General features: G+C 40.5%; 1 protein-coding gene across 4 annotated transcripts in view; it reads right to left on the bottom strand.

The window, feature by feature from the left end:
- ZMAT4 (zinc finger matrin-type 4) overlaps positions 1 to 18,636 on the bottom strand; it is a 372,597-nt gene that overhangs the window by 146,941 nt on the left and 207,020 nt on the right. For all 4 annotated transcript variants that reach the window (XM_031669498.1, XM_017961971.3, XM_017961970.3 and 1 more), the window contains exon 4: positions 17,905 to 18,061. In XM_031669498.1, the coding sequence (XP_031525358.1) occupies positions 17,905 to 18,061 (157 nt within the window). The remainder of the gene's footprint in view (positions 1 to 17,904; positions 18,062 to 18,636) is intronic.

An 18,636-nucleotide genomic window follows, 5' to 3' on the forward strand; every position in this document is an offset into this window, starting at 1 on the left:
AGCTAGGTCCCATGCCAGTCAATATAAATATAAGCCAGTACATGACAAGGTCCTGGTGGCTAAAGTGTGGAAGGGTAACATGTCAAAGTGTACATACATACTACAGTCTCTCTCCTTCTTTTGAATTCAAACTAAATATATTAAAATATATTAAAAGTCATTAAACGCCCCAAACTTCTATTTTCTGGGGTGGCCTATTTCTGTAAGTTGCAGAGAGTGCACATCCTTCTGGAAAATTTGCTTTCAAACAGGAAACCATTTACTCAGACTTGTTTATCACAGCATCCAAACCCTAATTCCAGCTTTTGGTATGGCCCCAACCGTCCTGGCTTTCCTGGGACTGAGAGGGTTTCCCAGGACCTGTGGTTTTGGGGGCTAAAACGAGGAAAGTCCTAGGCAAACTGAAATTGGTCACCCCAGCTTGAGGACAGACTGGATTTAACATCATCCTGTGAAAATAGTAAAGACTTTGGGAACAACTGTTCCAGATATGAGAGCAGGTGTTTCAACCAAGACAAGATCCACAGACTGATCTCAAAGCTCTGTCAGACCGCCAGGTGGATATCATTAGCTGGGGAGGAGGGTGACACCACCAGCAGTGAGACAGATTCTCACCTGCCTGTCTGCCTTCTAGGCCCTTTCAGTTTGTCAAGGAGCCACAGGGTTCTCTGCCATTCAAGCTGGCAATCTACACTCCTCTCTCTCTCTCTCAACATGTCTAACACACACATACACACACACACACACACACACACTCTTTCTCTCTCTCTCTCTCTCTTTCTAAATCCCTCATCAAGCTTCCTCCCCAAGCCCCTGGCTCTTTATTTTCTTCCTTCCTTCTTTTCTCCTCTTTTCTCTCCCTTTACACTCGTGCTTAATGCTTTCTAGGCTCTAGGATAGTGAAGTTTAATTCATTCTCACAAGGGATGTGGGAGCTTTTGATATAGATAAATAAAGCCAGAATTTATTCATTTTAAAGTATGTGGTTTCTCTCACCTAAGGCATTCTTATCCACAACAATAATTCTTCCCAGTTGTGTGATATCATGCAGTTTATTATATCTGTTCTGTGTGTTTTCTTAAGTTACTCAGAGATCTTGTCTGGTCAATAAGGCAGCTTGAAGCCCAGGGAGACGAACCCACTAGTGTAGGGTCCCTTGATTAATAAGCAGGAGAGGAAGTGGTAAAGACCAGATCTCTGGACTCTAAGACCAGCCCCATATTTCAATGTCAACTTGCTTCCAATAATGCCTACAGAGCAATAGGCCAAATAAACAGACAGATTAATTCTAGAATCAAAACACATTTCCTAGGCTTCAACATCTGCTCTCAGTGGGGATTATTTGGAAATGTGCATTTTTTTCTAAAAAAGACTTTTTCGGATTTCAGTCCCTATGATAAACTGCCTTTCTTTTTTTCCTACCCTAAATCAAATTAATGACAGTAGTATTTCTTCAGCAAGTATCACTGTTTTTTTGCAAATGCTACCACTAGTAAAGTTAGATCATTCAGTGAGTGGCTTAAGAGGCAGCTGTCAGTGTCGTTCTGTAGTTCCGTCACCACACGGTCCAGCCTCCTCTGCAGGGAAGCACCTCACCTCCATGCCCACCACAAAGTCAGGCCTCATACTTAGATTTCTTTTGCGGCTCTGGCAGAGGCTTGGGCCTCTTGTGTAGATAGTAAATGCTCAATGAACATGTGATAAATACATGAAGAAAAGTACTGGTGACTTTTAATATCAACTTGGGGGAATTTTCATGTTTTGATAAATATGAGAGCTAAACATTAAATCTTTGATAGTTTCATTAAACTTATTTTACAGGGTTAAAAAAACAAGCTAGATACTCCTAATAGGTGATAGATTAAATAAATTATAGTCATCTATACTCTGAAAAACACACAGCAATTAAAAAAAAAAAAAGATATGTTTTAGAAAAGTATTTAGGGACCTGGGGAAATGTTCAGAATAGGATGTAAACTAAAAGATGTGGTTCATATGTATAATATCAACAAAATCATTTACACACACAGCTGCAAAACTTTATATAACTATAACTATTTCTATTACTATGTATATGTATAAAACTATGTAGACTAGAAGGCTGTAGATAAAAATCTGAGTAATAGTTGTTTCTGAGTTGTGGAATATGGGTTATATAGACTAGAAGGCTGTAGATAAAAATCTTAGTAATAGTTGTTTCTGAGTTGTGGAATATGGGTTATATAGACTAGAAGGCTGTAGATAAAAATCTTAGTAATAGTTGTTTCTGAGTTGTGGAACATGGATATATACTCCCTGATGCAGATGGAAAACATTTTTTTTTACCATTTATATATAGGCCACATTTTATGTTAACTTGTTTTAGTACAAAGTCTAAAAAACACTGCTTAGGGAACTTGTGGTGCCACAACCCAGTCTTAAATCTCAGAAGATTTTATTTGCAGTGCTTTATTATTAATTTATTGTAGACTTGAGGGAAAATGAGTTGGAGGAAGGCTGGCCCAGTCAGAATATAAGGTAAAAGTACCAGCTTCCCTGATTTCTCTAAAAGATCCTGAGAAAAGCAGTTGTCCCACTGTTATCACAGATCCAAATATGGCTCTAATTATTTAGATAAAATGAAGCACCTCTCTTCTCATATGATATGTCTGGATGCGAATTCTGCTACCTAGCACCATGAGATAGAAAAATTCGCATAGTATTTATTTTATGTCGCAAAAGAAATTAAAAAGCACTGTAATGTATCCAGTGTTTCAAAATACATGCCGTTTCACATCTCCTGAGCATAAACAAAGATGAGGATGACTTAAGGGGACCGTCCAATTCAATTACGCATCAACCTTCTAAGTATAATCAGCCTATTAACAGAAGTTGCTTCTTTACCCACACTGCATTCATATATTGTCAGTCTTCATTAAGAGAGTATTCATAGATCATTGATTTTCACTAATATAGAATAATTCCCTCTAGTTTCAGTCACTTGATTAGGTTCTAAATATCGTAAGTATGCCTGTTTTCTGCAGAATTTTAATCTTTGAAAATAAGCCATTAAATAGAACTTTAGAGGGGATAAAAGTCCTTTTATGACTTTCTTGTGTTGCTTGGCAAAATAATCCAAAGGCTGTAATATTCCACACTCTTTACCTTGAAATCAAGAGGCCAGAATCTAAGGTCCAAGAGGGCAAGAATTTTTATCCTTTGTTTATTGATAGATTCCAGGTACCCAGAACTGGGTTTGGCACATGATAGGTGTTAAATAAACCCTTCTTGAATGAGGGGAGCAGCTTATTCTCCATTGAGTAATTGACATAACAGAAGAAATCACTTCTCTTACATAAACTGCTGTACTTGAGGACATCCTGTAGGTATAATGATGAATGCCGGAATCAATGATAGCATCCACTCTGTCCAGACGGAGCTGAAAAGCAGTTATTTCCCTATAGTTTATTCATGGTATTAAATCTTCAAACACTACTCAGTCAAGGTGCTACACTCCCTGAGTTCAGTGTCAGAATCTCCAGTTATGGTCACAGTTCTCAAACTCTGTGCAGAGGTGTCCTACGATGACACAAGGAACTAAGTCATAGGAAATCTGTAAGATATTTTAACATTTTGAGGAAAGCCTAGTAACATCTGCTGGACACCACAGGGACCATTAACTCAAGGTAGCTCACAGTTTCAACCTAGATGCTACATTCCTTTTAATTATTTTGATTTCTGTGAAGCTGGGTTTTGGATACTGCTGTGTATGACCAGTCAATCAAATCATTCAGTGAGAAACAAGAAACAAAGGGGTCAGGGTCCAATTTGGGTTTAAAGTTATGCAGTACCCACCAGGCAAACACATTCATTAGTGCAGTTATTTAGGAAGGAAGCAAAAATATTGTGGTTTTTTTTTTCAATTTATGAGTATAATTATTTCAGACCAGGCACAGTGACTCACGCCTGTAATTCCAGAACTTTAGGAGGCTGAAATGGGTGGATCACTCAAGCCCAGGAGTTTGGAACCATGCTGGGCAACATGGAAAAAAAACAGTCTCTACAGAAAATACAAAAATTAGGTGAGCATGCTGGCACGTGCCTGTAGTCCCAGCTAGGCATGGAGGGGCTGAGATGGGAGGATTGCTTGAGCCCATAAGGTCAAGGCTGCAGTGAGCCATATTTGTGCCACTGCATTCCAGCCTGGGACCAGAGGAGATCTTGTCTTAGAAAAAAAAAAATAATAATCAGATGGCTACTAAATTATTAGGACATAAGTACTTAAGTTGTTTGGACCTAGCTATTTAATAAACTTACCTATTAGGCATGTCTTTCGACCTCAGGGAATTGCAAAAGAAAAAGTACAGAGACATTAAGACTGTGGTAAAATGTTAGCAACACTAAGAGGTACGACTTCATGCTTCTTCCTTCTTTGTGCATTGCTTAGGAAGAATCAATGTTCTGCTAACTGGGCACTGCTAGAAACAACGATGGCCTTTCCTCGGAAACCTCAAACCCCACATTTAACATGGAGTTCCAGACGGACAACGTGGGCTTCCCTAACAGGAACCGGTTGACCCACTGGCACTCCCAACACCCACTGCAGGTGCTGCTCTTGGAGTACTGAGCTGGAGGCATCCCCTGGATCACAGGCAGTATCCTATAGGAGCTGGAGGACTGGTGCACTGACCCCTGGGAACTGAAACCAGCTTTGGTTCTTTTAATTCTACCAGCCTTCCCCAGACACCTAATCCATACCCCGTGCTCAGGGTTGGGGAATGATTTACTTATCCGGCAGCATTAGCTATTCAACTAGAGAGCCAGCTTCCTGGATCATTTCTTATATCCTATGAATATTTATAGAGAATTCAAAGATGAGAAAAGTGATCAGTGCCAGAGGCACAGCAAAGAGAAACTGCAGGCTAAGTTTAGAGGAAGAGAAACAAAGAGGGTGGCCTTTTGTCCTGGGCTAGAATAGAGCTGTGACTTTAGAATGAATTTAGGGAAGTTGGTGCTGTTCCATTCTGTGAGTGGAATGCCTGTGTCTACACCCACTCTTCAGCTACCACCCCCACCCCTGAAGAAAGGGACCTCATGGTTTCTCTATTGAACCACCATTTTGAGTTGCCTCAAGCGTATATCCCTAAAAATAACATTGATCTTAATAACCCATGGTTTGCAAGCTATGAAAATTGGCTCTGTTTTGTATTTAAATGATGAATATTAGCTATGCATATATTTTGCATGTATCACTTTGAATTTAATCTAGAAATAAAGCACTTTATCTCAACTGCCATTTGGGAACTGCTTTTCTGAGTCAGACTATGAAATCTCAAAGCAACTCTAGAACTCTTGAGATCAGATGTAAGGTAGATGGGGTTACTCTGCTCCATCATGTCAAGTCCCTCCCATCATGAAGACTGAAAGAATTCAGAGTATCAAATGTAAAAGCAAGAAGGTACCCTAGTCCCTGAGGGCTTGAAGACCACACCCCTACACCCCTGCTTCTCAAATTGAGCAATGAGGCTGATGGGCAAAGGAGCGCTGCAAAGGAGGAAGTCAGTTTTAGGGTAGGTAAGACTTTGCAGACAAAAGTTGGAAAATCCTTAGGCAAATTCAGTCCTGGGGGAGCAGAAGCCTACTTAGAGCCTGAATTATTCAGATGTGTCACCCACAATCATTAATTTAACTATGGCTTGGTCACAAATTGCATACTTCATTATTGCCACGCAGACACAGATGGAAGGGAGCACACGACAGAAAATATGAATGATTTATTTTGAGGGATGTTTTTAGGACAAGTGTATCATTAACAGCCATTGAGGATGTAGCTGCTTTAAAACCTGCTACTCCAAGTGTGCACCACCCACCAAGACCATCCACAGCACTCGGTAGCTGATTAAAGAAGCCCATCTCAGGCCCCAACCCGGACAACAGGATAAGAATCTGCATTTTGCAAGAGGCTTGAGTGACTCATACGCAAATTAAATTAGGAAAGCACTGGATTAGGTTCCTGTCAGAATCACCTTGGGGATGTTTAGACACTCAAGGACTCCAGACCCACTTAGGCCACTTAGCTCAGAATGGCTTGGGGTGGGGCCCAGTCATGATAGATGTTAAAGCTTTGCAGGTACCTCCAATGGGCAGACAGGACTGGGAACCCTCAGACTGGATCAACAGCGTAGGGATGGGCTTCACTTGCACCTCAGCCGTACCAAATATTCATATAGTCATTGAATTCATATAGTCATATGTTTCATTCATTCAACTCTGTTCTGGCACTGTGCCCTGCCTTAGGTACAGAGAGCCATCCATGACCTCATGGACCTTAAAGTCTGAAACAGACATATTTTGAACTAATTTTACAGAACTGTTTTATTAAGATGTACTAATTCTACAGAAGTCTATGTGCTTTTAAAAAAAAAAAAATCATAGGCGAGGCACGGTGGTTCACACCTGTAATCCCAGCACTTTGAGACGCTGAGGTAGGAAGATTGCTTGAAACCAGGCGTTCGAGACCAGCCTGGACAAAATAGTGAGACTGCACCCCCAGCTACCTGGGAAGCTGAGGTAGGAGGTAGTCTTGAGCCCAGGAATTCAAGGCTTAAGTGAGCTACGATCACGCCACTGTACTCCAACCTGGGTAACAGAGCAAGACCCCTGTCTCAGTGAAAAAAATTAAAAATTAGCCTGGCATTGCAATGCACATCTGTAATCCTGCTACTCAGGAGACTGAGGTAGGAGATTCCCTTGACCCCAGGAAGTTGCAGTGAGCCGTGGTTGTGCCACTACATTCCAGCTTGGGCAACAGAGCAAGTCCTTGTCTCTACAAATTTAAAAAAAAAAAGTAATAATAATTTTTAAAAATCATAAGAACAACAGATACAAAGAAAATAATATCATGAAATATCATTTTGAAATAAAACTAAAACTAGATTCAAATCACAACTCTGGTGGGTTATTTGACCTACAGCGAGAATATTTCCTAAAATAAAATGGGGCCAGTGGTTCAGTTTCACACCTTTGTTGTGAGGATTAAAAGTGTCTGCTTGACAAAAGTTACTTTGCCGGCATCTTGACCACAGAGAAAACTAAGACTAGAACCCAGATTCCCTAACTGCTGCCCTGTGTTCTTTCCTCAGTCCCACATTGCTGGGCTGCGGAGAACATGGGGCGGGAAGAGCGGTTGGTTAAGAGTGAGTCAGAAAAGCTAGTGCAATGGTCGTGGCATGTTCCTGTAGCTGGTCATAAGTTTGCTGACAGGCCAGCAGAGATTCCTTCAAAGTCGTCCAGGAAGTTTTACAGAATAATAGAAAGTATATATAAGAGCCAGAGAGATATGAGGAAGAAAAGTGTATGATGCAGGATAAAGGATGTGGATTTACTTAGCCAGAAGACGGGGCACTGAAGAGTAACTTAATGATACTTGAGACACACAGAAGGTGACAGAATTTGGACTGATGGCCAGCTGTTTCCCAAAGCTGCTGAAAAACAGCTTTGAAACAAGAAGAGAGGGAACTTAAGGGAGCTGGTCCCTGATGTGAAGGCATGCCGACTGTCCCAGAGAGGGTGGTTCTGGGAGGTTAGTAGAATTAAGGATTATTAATACCTGATAGGGGAGGGGGGAAATATTGGGTAAAGCATACCAGACAATGAGAAAGAGTTAAATAGAATCTTACTGGAAACAGAAAACATGTTGGTAATTCAAGATTCATGAACTTCTAGGTTCATGAATTGGATTCCTGGAATCTTGGAATCATGGAACTATGGATGAAACATTTTGTTTAAAAAAAAAGCACGGTATTGGAATATTAAATCATCAGGATTCATCAGATGTATGGATCTCTTTCTCTCTGACTTACTTTGACTACAAATAAAACCTCCCTTTGTATCAAAAAGGATGGACTAAATGTTCATTTACCACATATACCACAGTGAATCCTTCCCTCACCTTCTCATCAGCATTCTTGATATACTAGTTTTGCTAACTGAAAATGAAAGGGCCAGGTATTAAGATTTCATCTGCTCTGCAGAGTGAAATGCAAAATGAAGCTGCTAATGATTAGCAGTCTGCACTAATCAAGAAATAATCACAGCAAGAATTCACGGGTAGGCCTTCCACCCATCTCCTGCTTCTCAGTTAAGTGATCTCAACAAGTGACAGAAGAGCAGCAGCAATCCCTCCTTCAGATGACTGAGGATCCCTGGCTTCCAAAGACTTACCGATTTCTGAGTCTTGAGGATCGCACTCAGAATGCCCAGATCATGTCTTCAGCCAGTACCACTACCAGGAAAAATTGCTGCCTCCAAATAGAGTTGCAAAAACTTCGTTGCTTAGTCCTTCAATGCAACTGAGCAACAACAACAACAACAACAACAAATTTAATAAAATAAAATAGGCCAGGGGCGGTGGCTCATGCCTGTAATCCCAGCACTTTGGGAGGCTGAAGCAGGTGGATCACAAGGTCAGGAGTTCAAGACCAGCCTGGCCAACATGGGGAAACCCCATCTCTACTAAAAATACAAAAAATAGCTGGATGTATTGGCACACACCTGGTAATCCCAGCTGCTCAGGAGGTTGAGGCAGGAGAATTGCTTGAACCTGGGAGGCGGAGGTTGCAGTGAACTGAGATCGCACCACTGCACTCCAGACTGGGTGACAGGGCAAGACTCTGTCTCAAAAAGATAAAAATAAAAATAAAAATAAAATAAAATAAAATAAAATAAACTTGGTTGGGCCTCTTTAATCTCCCATTTGCAATTCATGGTACCTCGAGATGGCCAAAATATACTTATAAACCTTAGGTGGATTTACAATTAGAACCATAAACTACTGAGTGCTCAACAAACAATTGAAGAAAATCACTTAGCAGGAAATCCTGCACAAAAGAAACAACTTCTCTGAAGGCTGGCAAAGTGAGGAAAATACATTAAATTTCATATTTCTGTTTTCAGTAAGTGAACATGCTAGGTGTCTGTGTCACGTGACAATTTACATAGCAGAGTAGCCTATTGAGAAATTAGAAATTATTTTCTTATGGGCTCACTTCATTAAAATGAGAGGAATTTTTGCATTCCATTCCAAAATGGTAGCTAGGCCCTGAAGTCTGGTTTTCCCCACCTCTGGGAGAGAATGAGCAAATGGATTTGTGTTGAGTTGTCTGAGAGGCAAAGGGATCTGAATGCCAGAGAGGAGTATGCCTGGTGTCAGGAAAGTAATCGACTTCTTGGGGACTAGGAAAGAAAGGGAGTTGTAACTGTTGATAGAGATCTGAGCAGCTTAAAAACAGTGTGTCCACGGTGGTGGGACCTCCCTAGGAATGCCTCCCACGGGGCCTTGGTCTTCTTTTCCATGGCCTAGATTGGAACAGAGGAGACTTGGCCCATGAAGAAAACAGATGATTAAAATACACTTCTGAGGGAGCCCCTGGGCTGGATCTCCAGCCTGTGGAGGCTGAGAACACGACAGTATCCTGGGTGAGATCATAAAGTAGACAGAGTCCATAGGTCGAGACTTCTCTGAGCCCTCTGAGTGGCGCTAAAGAGGGAGAGGGTACCCCAGTGAATGGCTGGGGCCGGTCTTCTTACCAACCTTCAGGGTCAGAGAACAGAAGTAATTTACATGAATTTAGAAAATATTTTAAAATGTTATATTAATCACACTCAAACGCCACGCAGTAATTTCCACCCATCACATCTGATTCTTAAAGAAACCAAACTGAGCATTAAGCAAGAATTTTGAGGCTGATGTTTAAAACGTAGGGATATTTCAAAGAATGATAATACAGTTTGGGACATTTACTATCCATTATTTCAGGTGTGATGCTTACTTTATGAGTGTCTTCTCAATTTCATAGACTAGACACTTTTAGGGTTCTTATCTTTAATAGATGATTCAGGAGTTGTTGCCAGAAAATCTTTCGCTTGTAGTTTTTTCTGAATAGTAATGCATTTTGTGTATGAATTTCAAGTCCTGACCATGTCTGCTGTTGACAGATTCAGAGTACACACAGGAAATTGATTATTTTATTGTTCTACTATTTTCCTTTATAAAAGTACATCAGAGAATATTTTCTGAAATAAAGGTATAACCACATCATAAAAGCTGCCGAGATAATCAGCTGTCTTATACCAGTATGTGATCACTCAAAAGAGAAGAGCAAGTTTATGGTATTGAAAAGGATTTGTGAAAATCACCTAGGCAGTAGGCTCCTTGTTAAAATCTTTAGTTTTATCCAATCATTGATCTCTTGTTTCATTAGCCATCAACTATAAAACCGCAGCAGTCTTGATCTAATCATTGCCTCAAGCTTGCTATGACCCAGTGCAGAAAAATTATGGCCAAAAGAATTCAGCTTACCTCACATTGCTAATGGATTTAAATCCTACTCACTGTAGGATAGGCATGGACTAATCGGCATGGTTTCTCCTGTCAGTGACACTAGGGAAGCATTACTGCAAGAGCAGTGTCTTTGCTGTCAGCCACTTGTATCACCTTGGGTAAATGATTTCACCCCTCTGGGCTTTAGTTTTCTCACAAGGTATCTGAGATGGCTAAAATGACGATCACTAAGCCCCTTCCAGCTCTGCAATTCTGTGAATCTATTACTTACATTTATACACTTAGAAAAGCCAAAAACATCACTGGAACAAATGCACTGATCTAGAGATGATGCCTCAGAACATGCCAGCTTTCCTAATTTAAAAGAAGATGCACCACTATTAAGATCTGCCTGTTTGACAAACTATTCTTTGCATCTATTAAAACAAGCATCCAGACAGATTATGCCACACAAACCAAATAACCTGATTCAGATGAAAGAACTGCTATGGTATATAAAATCTTATATGCAGATATGAGGTGCTGATTGAACCTAGAGTGAATATATTATTCAAAATTTGAATTTATGTAACTTTCAAGCAGATCTAGAATACCCTGATCTTTACTTATTCAACAGAGAACTTAAATAAGCAATTCTCTGTCTGGCATGGAAATTTATGTAAAAGTTCTGAAGCTCTGTCTCTCTAATTTTCAACAAGAAATAAGGAAAAAAAGAAGAGAACCAACAAGATTTTAGAAGAGGAATATACAATAAACACAGTTACGACGCATGCAATGAATGAGATCATTGCTTATCTGTTCCTTTTCTTACATTGTTTACTGTTCCTGCAAATAAGAAATACTTGATTTAAAGTGTATAAATATCTGTCTTTGTTGCTACCAATCCACTTAGTGAGAGTCTTGGATTTTGAAATATTCTATTCAGTAGATGAGCAAATATCAGTAAATCACTTTATGAAACATTATGTATTGCTGGAAATGAAAAAAAGGTCAGTTTGACTTGCAATTCTGTATCTTACAATATAACATCAGGCAAGTTACTCAGCCTGCAGGGTCTCAGTTTCCTCCTCAGTAAATCGGATACAGTAATACTGTAAACATCATGCTTTTTATGAAGATTAAATCAAACAATGCATGTGGTGTATCTGTATAATATCTTTACAATTACAATTATCAGTTATAATTACTGATTCCATTATTAAGCTAGGTTCAGTCTATTCAACTATGTATAGTTTTACCACACCCAGAATCTTTTAAATATTATATATTCTTATTTAATTGTTGATAAATAAACAGACTTTTTGAAACTTATTATATAAATGTAATGAATAGAAAGTACTTTTGCTATAAATGTTGTCTATTCTTGTTATTCATGATAGTTATGTTTTACAAAGTTACCAGGAACACTGAAATAGCAAATACTGAACATTTGCTCCGGAGAAATTTGGGGTTAGGTTCCTAGGAACTTGTGATTACAAGATTTTGATCAGTCAGGATACAACCTTGATGTATGTGTGTTTCTGCTTAAATATGTCTGATTTAATATAAATGTTTGGTTCATTAACTTTAAACACACTACCAATGGCACTGTAACTCATGTCTGAGCAAAGTTTATTTTCTCAGTAAGGTTCATCACAGCCTTCTTGTACTTAGGAACATTAGATAGCACTTCAGCACTACCCTTGGGGGACATTTTAAATGGCAAAGTCACCAACAAAAGGCACAAAATGTGCAAAACACGTGACACTACATAGACTGCAAAAAGAGAGAGAGAGACTTGTTTACAGACTGACAGCTGAAACATGAAGCCAGAATGTCACCATGTTCAACCTCAGTTGAGAATATGTACTTGGCATGACTCACATTTTTCACAATTCCACACATGTCTGGGAATAACCCCAAAAGTGCCAGAAGAATTAATTTGGAGTTACAAATAATTCATAGTGGATTCATAAATACAGACTCCTCAAACAATGAGGATCAGTTGTGTGTATGCATACACTTGCATGTATTTACATACAAAATATATCTATTCCACACTGAATTGTGTGGCAGACACTATAGTATTTTACTTATATCTTCTGCGTTACTATAATAATTCTGTAATGTGTTTCTGTCACTTTACTTATAACAAATTGAGGCCTGAAGAGTTAAAACCACTTGTGAAAGTTCCCATGGATATAAGCAGAATTTAAAACTGGGTCTGACTTCATAGCCTCTGTCTGTGGCCTCTGGTATTCTGTGTAGCACCTATTTTACAAAGAAAAGAGTTTTGAAAGATTAAGCAAGTGGATAGGGATGACAACTTCCTGTTAAACTGGAAAACCACTATTTTTTACCATCATATTTGACTAAAATTTAAATAACCAAGGTAACTCAATTTGAAAATAAAACTATAGACACTTAACTGCCTGTCATTATTCTAATATATGCTTCCAATTTTTACACATCCAACAAGTATTAATTAAATGTCTACTATGTGCCCAGAAGTGCAGTCATGAATAAAGGTGGTAATAACTGTGGTCCCTGCAGAGCACACCTCAGAATGGTTCTCTATCCATCCAGCCTTGTTAGTGAAGACACACATAACCCTAGGGCCACTTCAAACTCTGAAGGGTCAAAAATGAAAGAAAGGTTATTGCTAAATTTGATGTCATTACCTGTTAAACTAATGATGTCTGGGAACTATATGAAAGATTGCACTCATATCCATTTTTACTGTGAATGATAGATGTGTTCATAAAAGCTTATAACTGAAACAATAACTTTAAGGGATAATGTAGCCACCAGGATAGGACTCTCCCGTAATACCATACAACCACAAAGTATTACAATAAAGGCTTATTTCTTGTTCATGCAAAATCTAATGCAGTTGAATGGCTCTCTTCCATCTTGTAGCTAGGTCTTAACACACAATCAATTCCAAGTCTGGGGAAGATAAAAAGCAAATGGATGTCTGATAAGCAAAGTCTCTGCTATAGACGCAGATGAATATTCTTATTAATGCTGGATAGAACCTAACCATTCCGATTATGCATAATCTTAAAAATCACTTTGATGAATGGTGGAAAATGGAGAATAACTATAGTTTAAGGATTCTTTTCCGTACGTCAGATTTTCTCTCATTCATATTTTCTTCAAAAGTAAGTTTCTAAAGAGAATAGTTAAATGATGTTTTCTTCAGGATTTTGAATGAGATCTTGCTGATATGGATTTATCATAAAAAAAAAAAGAGGTTGGGGGAGGAGAATCACGAGCTGGCAGGCACAGAATCAGGGCCTATGATCTTTGCCGGTTGCCGTCAGTTACCTGGAGTTTGCTCGTATACTGGGTTAGTGTCCCCTCAAATTCACGTCCCCCTAGAATCTCAGAATGTCATTTTTTTGGAAATAGGTTTTTTTTGCAACTATAACTAGTGAAGCTAAAATGAGATCATATTGGATTAAAGTGTGCCCTAAGCCCAGTGACTAGGGTCTTTTTTCTTGTTTTCCCTGAGACAGGCTTTCACTCTGTCACCCAGGATGGAGTGCAGTGGTGCAACCTCAGCTCACTGCAGCATCAACCTCCCAGGCTAAATGGATCCTCCCACCTCAGCCTCCCAAGGAGCTTGGACTACAGGCATGTGCCACTATGCCTGGCTAATTTTTAATTTTTTGTAGAGAAAGAGTCTCACTACGTTGCCCAGGCTGGTATCAAATTCCTGGGCTCAAGCAATCCTCCAGCCTCAGCCTCCCAGAGTGTTGGAATTACAGGTATGAGCCTGCTCTCAGTCACATCCTTTTCTTCAGTCCCTATCCCAGGCACCTCCCCAGGTCCCGACTGGTGCACAGCCTGGAAGACTGCTTCCATTTTATACAGAAACTCACACTAGCACCTGTTGTGAGTTTCTGTATAAAAAACCCATTGCCCCCTTGTTGCATGTTCCTCAAGATCATCCAGTATCTAGATCAGGAGTCAGCAAACTTTTTACGTAAAGAACCACAGAGCAAATATTTTAGGCTTTGTGGCCTGGATCATCCCTGTTATAACGACTCAATTCTGCCATTGCTGCATAAAAGCAGCCACAGACAGTATGCAAATGAATGAGTGTTATTCCAGCGGCTCTGCCAAGCATTTCAGAAATTCTAGTAAACATGCACCCATCTGGAGAAGGCAACTCAAGCTGCAACTCATTCTGCAGGAGACCCAGAAGATGCTTGATCAAAGTGCAGCTTGATGGGGTGGAAAGGTAGGGATTCACAGATCCCAACTGCTCACCCTCATCAGACGAAGTAGCTGGCAGAAGCAATGAGCTGTAGTTCTATTATTCCAACACAGAAATCACCCCAGTTCAAGAGCCTGTTATTCACAGGGGTGGGGGCAGCATACCTGAGCAGAATGGTTCCCTTGCATCTTGATTCAGTTGATTGGATTTTCTATCTTCTTTTTTCTTTCCCTTTTGTTTTTATTATAGAAGTAATTTCAAGCCAACTTGGTTAATTAGGCAGAGCATTTCCTAGAGGAGCACAAGGCAGCCACCACGTGGAAGGTGAAGCCCTGCAGAAGCTGCTGCTGGGTGTGGCTGCAGGCAGTAAGGGAGGATGGCCATCCGAACTGCATTCAGGGAGCTATACTTGATAGTTCAGGAGGCCATAGTGTGGGTTTGCTTTTCCACTGCCCCCTGGTCTTTCTCCTGTACTCGCAGTAACTTGAGATGAAGCCTCTACCTTATACTCTAAGGATAGAATTCAGGTTGCTGTTTCGTTCTGAACGCGTGGTCTCCAGCCCAGCATGCTTGCATTAAAGGGTGGTGTCCTGCCACGGTCTTCACAGCCTATCCTTTCCTAGAACCCAGGACTGCAGCAGGCCTTGCTACCATCTGCCAGGCTCTCCCAACACCAGCACACTGTCGGTTCATCTGCATGCTCCCTGGGCCCAGAGCCTCTGATGCTGGTGCCATCTTCCTATCGGGCTTTCAACCCTTAACTGGGGACACCCCTACAAAGACTACTCCTGCTGTTGGGACTCAGAAAACAATATCTCAAAATGAAGGCCTGAGCAACAGCTTCAGAAGTGAAGTTTTTCTCTGACATTCTCCTACCCTCCTGTCTCCCTGTTCCATTCTCCCCCAAGGCTAGCCTGGAAACCTGCTTCTCCAAGGCAGGTCATAGAAACCATAACCCCCTATTCCCCAAAGCCAGCCATAAAATCCTAAAAACTATTACTCTAATTTTCCCCTCACTCCCCTCACCTTTCTGTGTAAAAACTGACCAGAAAGAAATTATCTGATCAACCGTGTTGGAGAGTAGGACATTAGACCCCCTTTCCCGAGAGGGTCCTGCCCCACACCCAGAAGTTAGGAGTGCTGCTCAGAAAGACCAAAAAGACTCTTGATAGACAGGCCTTGCTGGGTATCCCTACTCTGTCCAACAGCGTTAGATCATTCCCTTTTTGTGCTATCATATTTCTACATGGCTGCCCTTACTTTGCTGAAGTAACCATAAAAATGGCCAATTTCTACTGCATTTGGGTCTTCATTCTGAAGGCTGTCATGTATACATATTGCATACATTTGCATGTCTTTTCTCCTATTAACCAATCTGCCTCATGTCTGACTACTTGCTCCCTCTAGTAGGAGGCCTTGCTTTCTCTGCTCCCCGCCAACAGTTGGGTTGACACCAACCCAAGCCAGGAGCCAGTTTAGCTTCCTAGGCCCTCTGATCTGTCTGGTGCTGCCACTTTCCAAGATCGTTTCTGCTCAAAGCAGCTTCAGAGTGGAATGGATGGGAGGGCACACTGCAGAAGGGGGTATGAGCTGGGTATGAAGAGGGTACTGGCACAAGGCAGGACCAACCTGAGCCATAGCTTTGTGCACCCTATTCATTCCCTTCTTGCCTATCCAGCAACCTGGTTTCTGCAACAGGGAAGGCTGAGCCAGTCCCATGAACAGCCAAGACTAAGCCATCAAGTAAAGGCTGCACTTTGTTTTCTCCTTTTCCTGTGGAATATATTGATGACGGCTAACAAATTACCCTCAAGTTCCATTTCCCAGGTCTGAGGGTGTTTGAATTCAGGAAAACAGCTGGATGCTCTGTTGTCTTGAAACTGTATTTAAATTCATGAAGAACTAGTGTTACCATGTGGCGACTTTTTTTTTTTTTTTTTTTCCAGAAAGAATAACTCTCCCATTTGCTAATTGATGTGATAAGCAAACACACACCTTCTCCTCTTCCATCATTACCTCCAAAATTTAAGTTAACAGAAATATTCTGCTTCAACAGAAAGAACAAATGGGCTGGTTATTAATTCATGGAAAACAGGTAAAAATTTTCCAGTGACTTTTTTTGAGATGTGTATTTTAAGAGATTTGATGGGGAGTAGGTTACAAGATGAATATGCAACCTTTAAGGGAGCAAGAATCAGGAGTTTCAATTGACTGGCTGCTTGTCAAAGGTTGATACACAACCTGTGCCCCCAAACATACAGAGTTTGTCTCCAGATTTCATGTGTTTTGCAACCTCATCCTATGCCTGAATGTCACAGCCACCTTTAAAAAAACAATGTTGTTTAAACTAACTAGAAAAATATAGTAAAATGATTCCTTGCGATTCTCTAAGTAAAAGAATACATTTTTCTTAAGAAAAACAGTGGTAAGAATAAAAGCCAAGCATTGTTTCAGACTCTCTCCAGTTTCCAAAACACCATTTACAAAATAATTACACCTACAGTTTATGCATGATTCATTAGACAGCAGATAAAATGTACTGCTAAATTTTAATTGCGTGGAAAGAGTAGGCACCATGAAATATGCCCCCAACTTCTCTGGATTATAACCTGTTCGGTCACGTTTCTGCCACAACATAAATCTTGTCCAAATAGTTTATCTTGATTACATTATAAGAGTATTTTAGTTTCATGATGTGATAGACCGCCGAAGAATTTATTTTAGTTAAGCAACTAGAAGGTCAAATCATCAGTTTTCAATATATAAGGTTTTACTTGTGAAAGTTAATAGGCTTGAATCACAGGATCGCCTGCAAGATGAATCACAGGGTCCCCTGCAAAGATGCTGAGAATGTAATCTCAGGAAAAAAAAAAATCGGTTCTTGGCACACTAAAGTAGTTTTAAAGATTACAGTTTTCCTTTCCTTTCCTCCCACCCTCCCCTGCCAAGGTAAAAAAGGGATGATGTCCTGCATTATACAGACATTGGTAGGGGACCTCTCTATTACACATAACACTGCATGCATGATCCACTCTAATTGCAGACGGAATCTAGAAAACAGAATAGATATCACATCTTATATAATACACAGTAGGCATGATAGACAACATCTTGCAGAACACACACAGCTCTTCAGCAGATGCAAGCTGCTGCAATACTTCATCAGAAGGAGCCAGGGTGATAGAATGAGCACCTGAAATGGTATTTAGGGGTCTTACGACAGCCAGGTCTGCTGAGCTCAGCCACCCTAAAGGCTTTGAGTGACATCTACCATTAGGCTCTGGTTCTGACAACTGCCTGTGAAGGAGGAGCATGATCCGCATGACAGGCCAGCACTTGGTTTTCAGGGTCTCCCCGCGATCACTGTTCCTGCACGTACCTGTGGTCTTTAATGGGGTCTTCTCTCCTAGCAAGAGTTTTAACCTCTTGGCGTGGATTTTGCCTTGATAATGGGAATCGGCCACCACCGCTGAAGTGAATGACATGTTGCAGAGTGTGCAGCACTTGTTCTTATCCACCATGTCGGCATCACTTCCCTGCGCGGGGAGAAAGAAAGGCCACGTTTGAGAGAGACCCATTCCATTCTTTTACAAATGAGGCTTATCCCAGATGAACTAGTGTAGTGATACATCTAGTTTTTGTTCTGCAATCTCATTCTCTCTCTCTCTTTTTGCTTTGCTTTCTACTCATCTTCTTTTTAATTTTTTTTTTTTTAATACTTTAAGTTCTGGGATACATGTGCAGAATGTGCAGGTTTGTTACATAGGTATACATGTGCCATGGTGGTTTGCTGCACCCATCAACCCATCATCTACATTAGGTATTTCTCCTAATGCTATCCCTCCTCTAGCCCCCCACCCGCTGACAGGCCCCAGTACAATCTCTTTCTCTTCATGATAATCATGATCAAAACTTACTCAGTGACTGACTTTGACATACAGTTAGTTAGTAGCTATTAACGCCAGATACTGGGATTTCAGGACAAATTTGTGGAGATGAGTTATCCAAATAAAAACGGAGCCCACAATTAAGAGAGAGCCTATTGAGTCTGGCACAGTAAAGGGAAGCAGTCTCTAATTGGACCCATTATACTCATTAAAGTCAGTAAAAT

Source organism: Papio anubis, chromosome 8, assembly GCF_008728515.1.
Source record: "Papio anubis isolate 15944 chromosome 8, Panubis1.0, whole genome shotgun sequence".
Taxonomy (NCBI): Eukaryota; Metazoa; Chordata; class Mammalia; order Primates; family Cercopithecidae; genus Papio; species Papio anubis.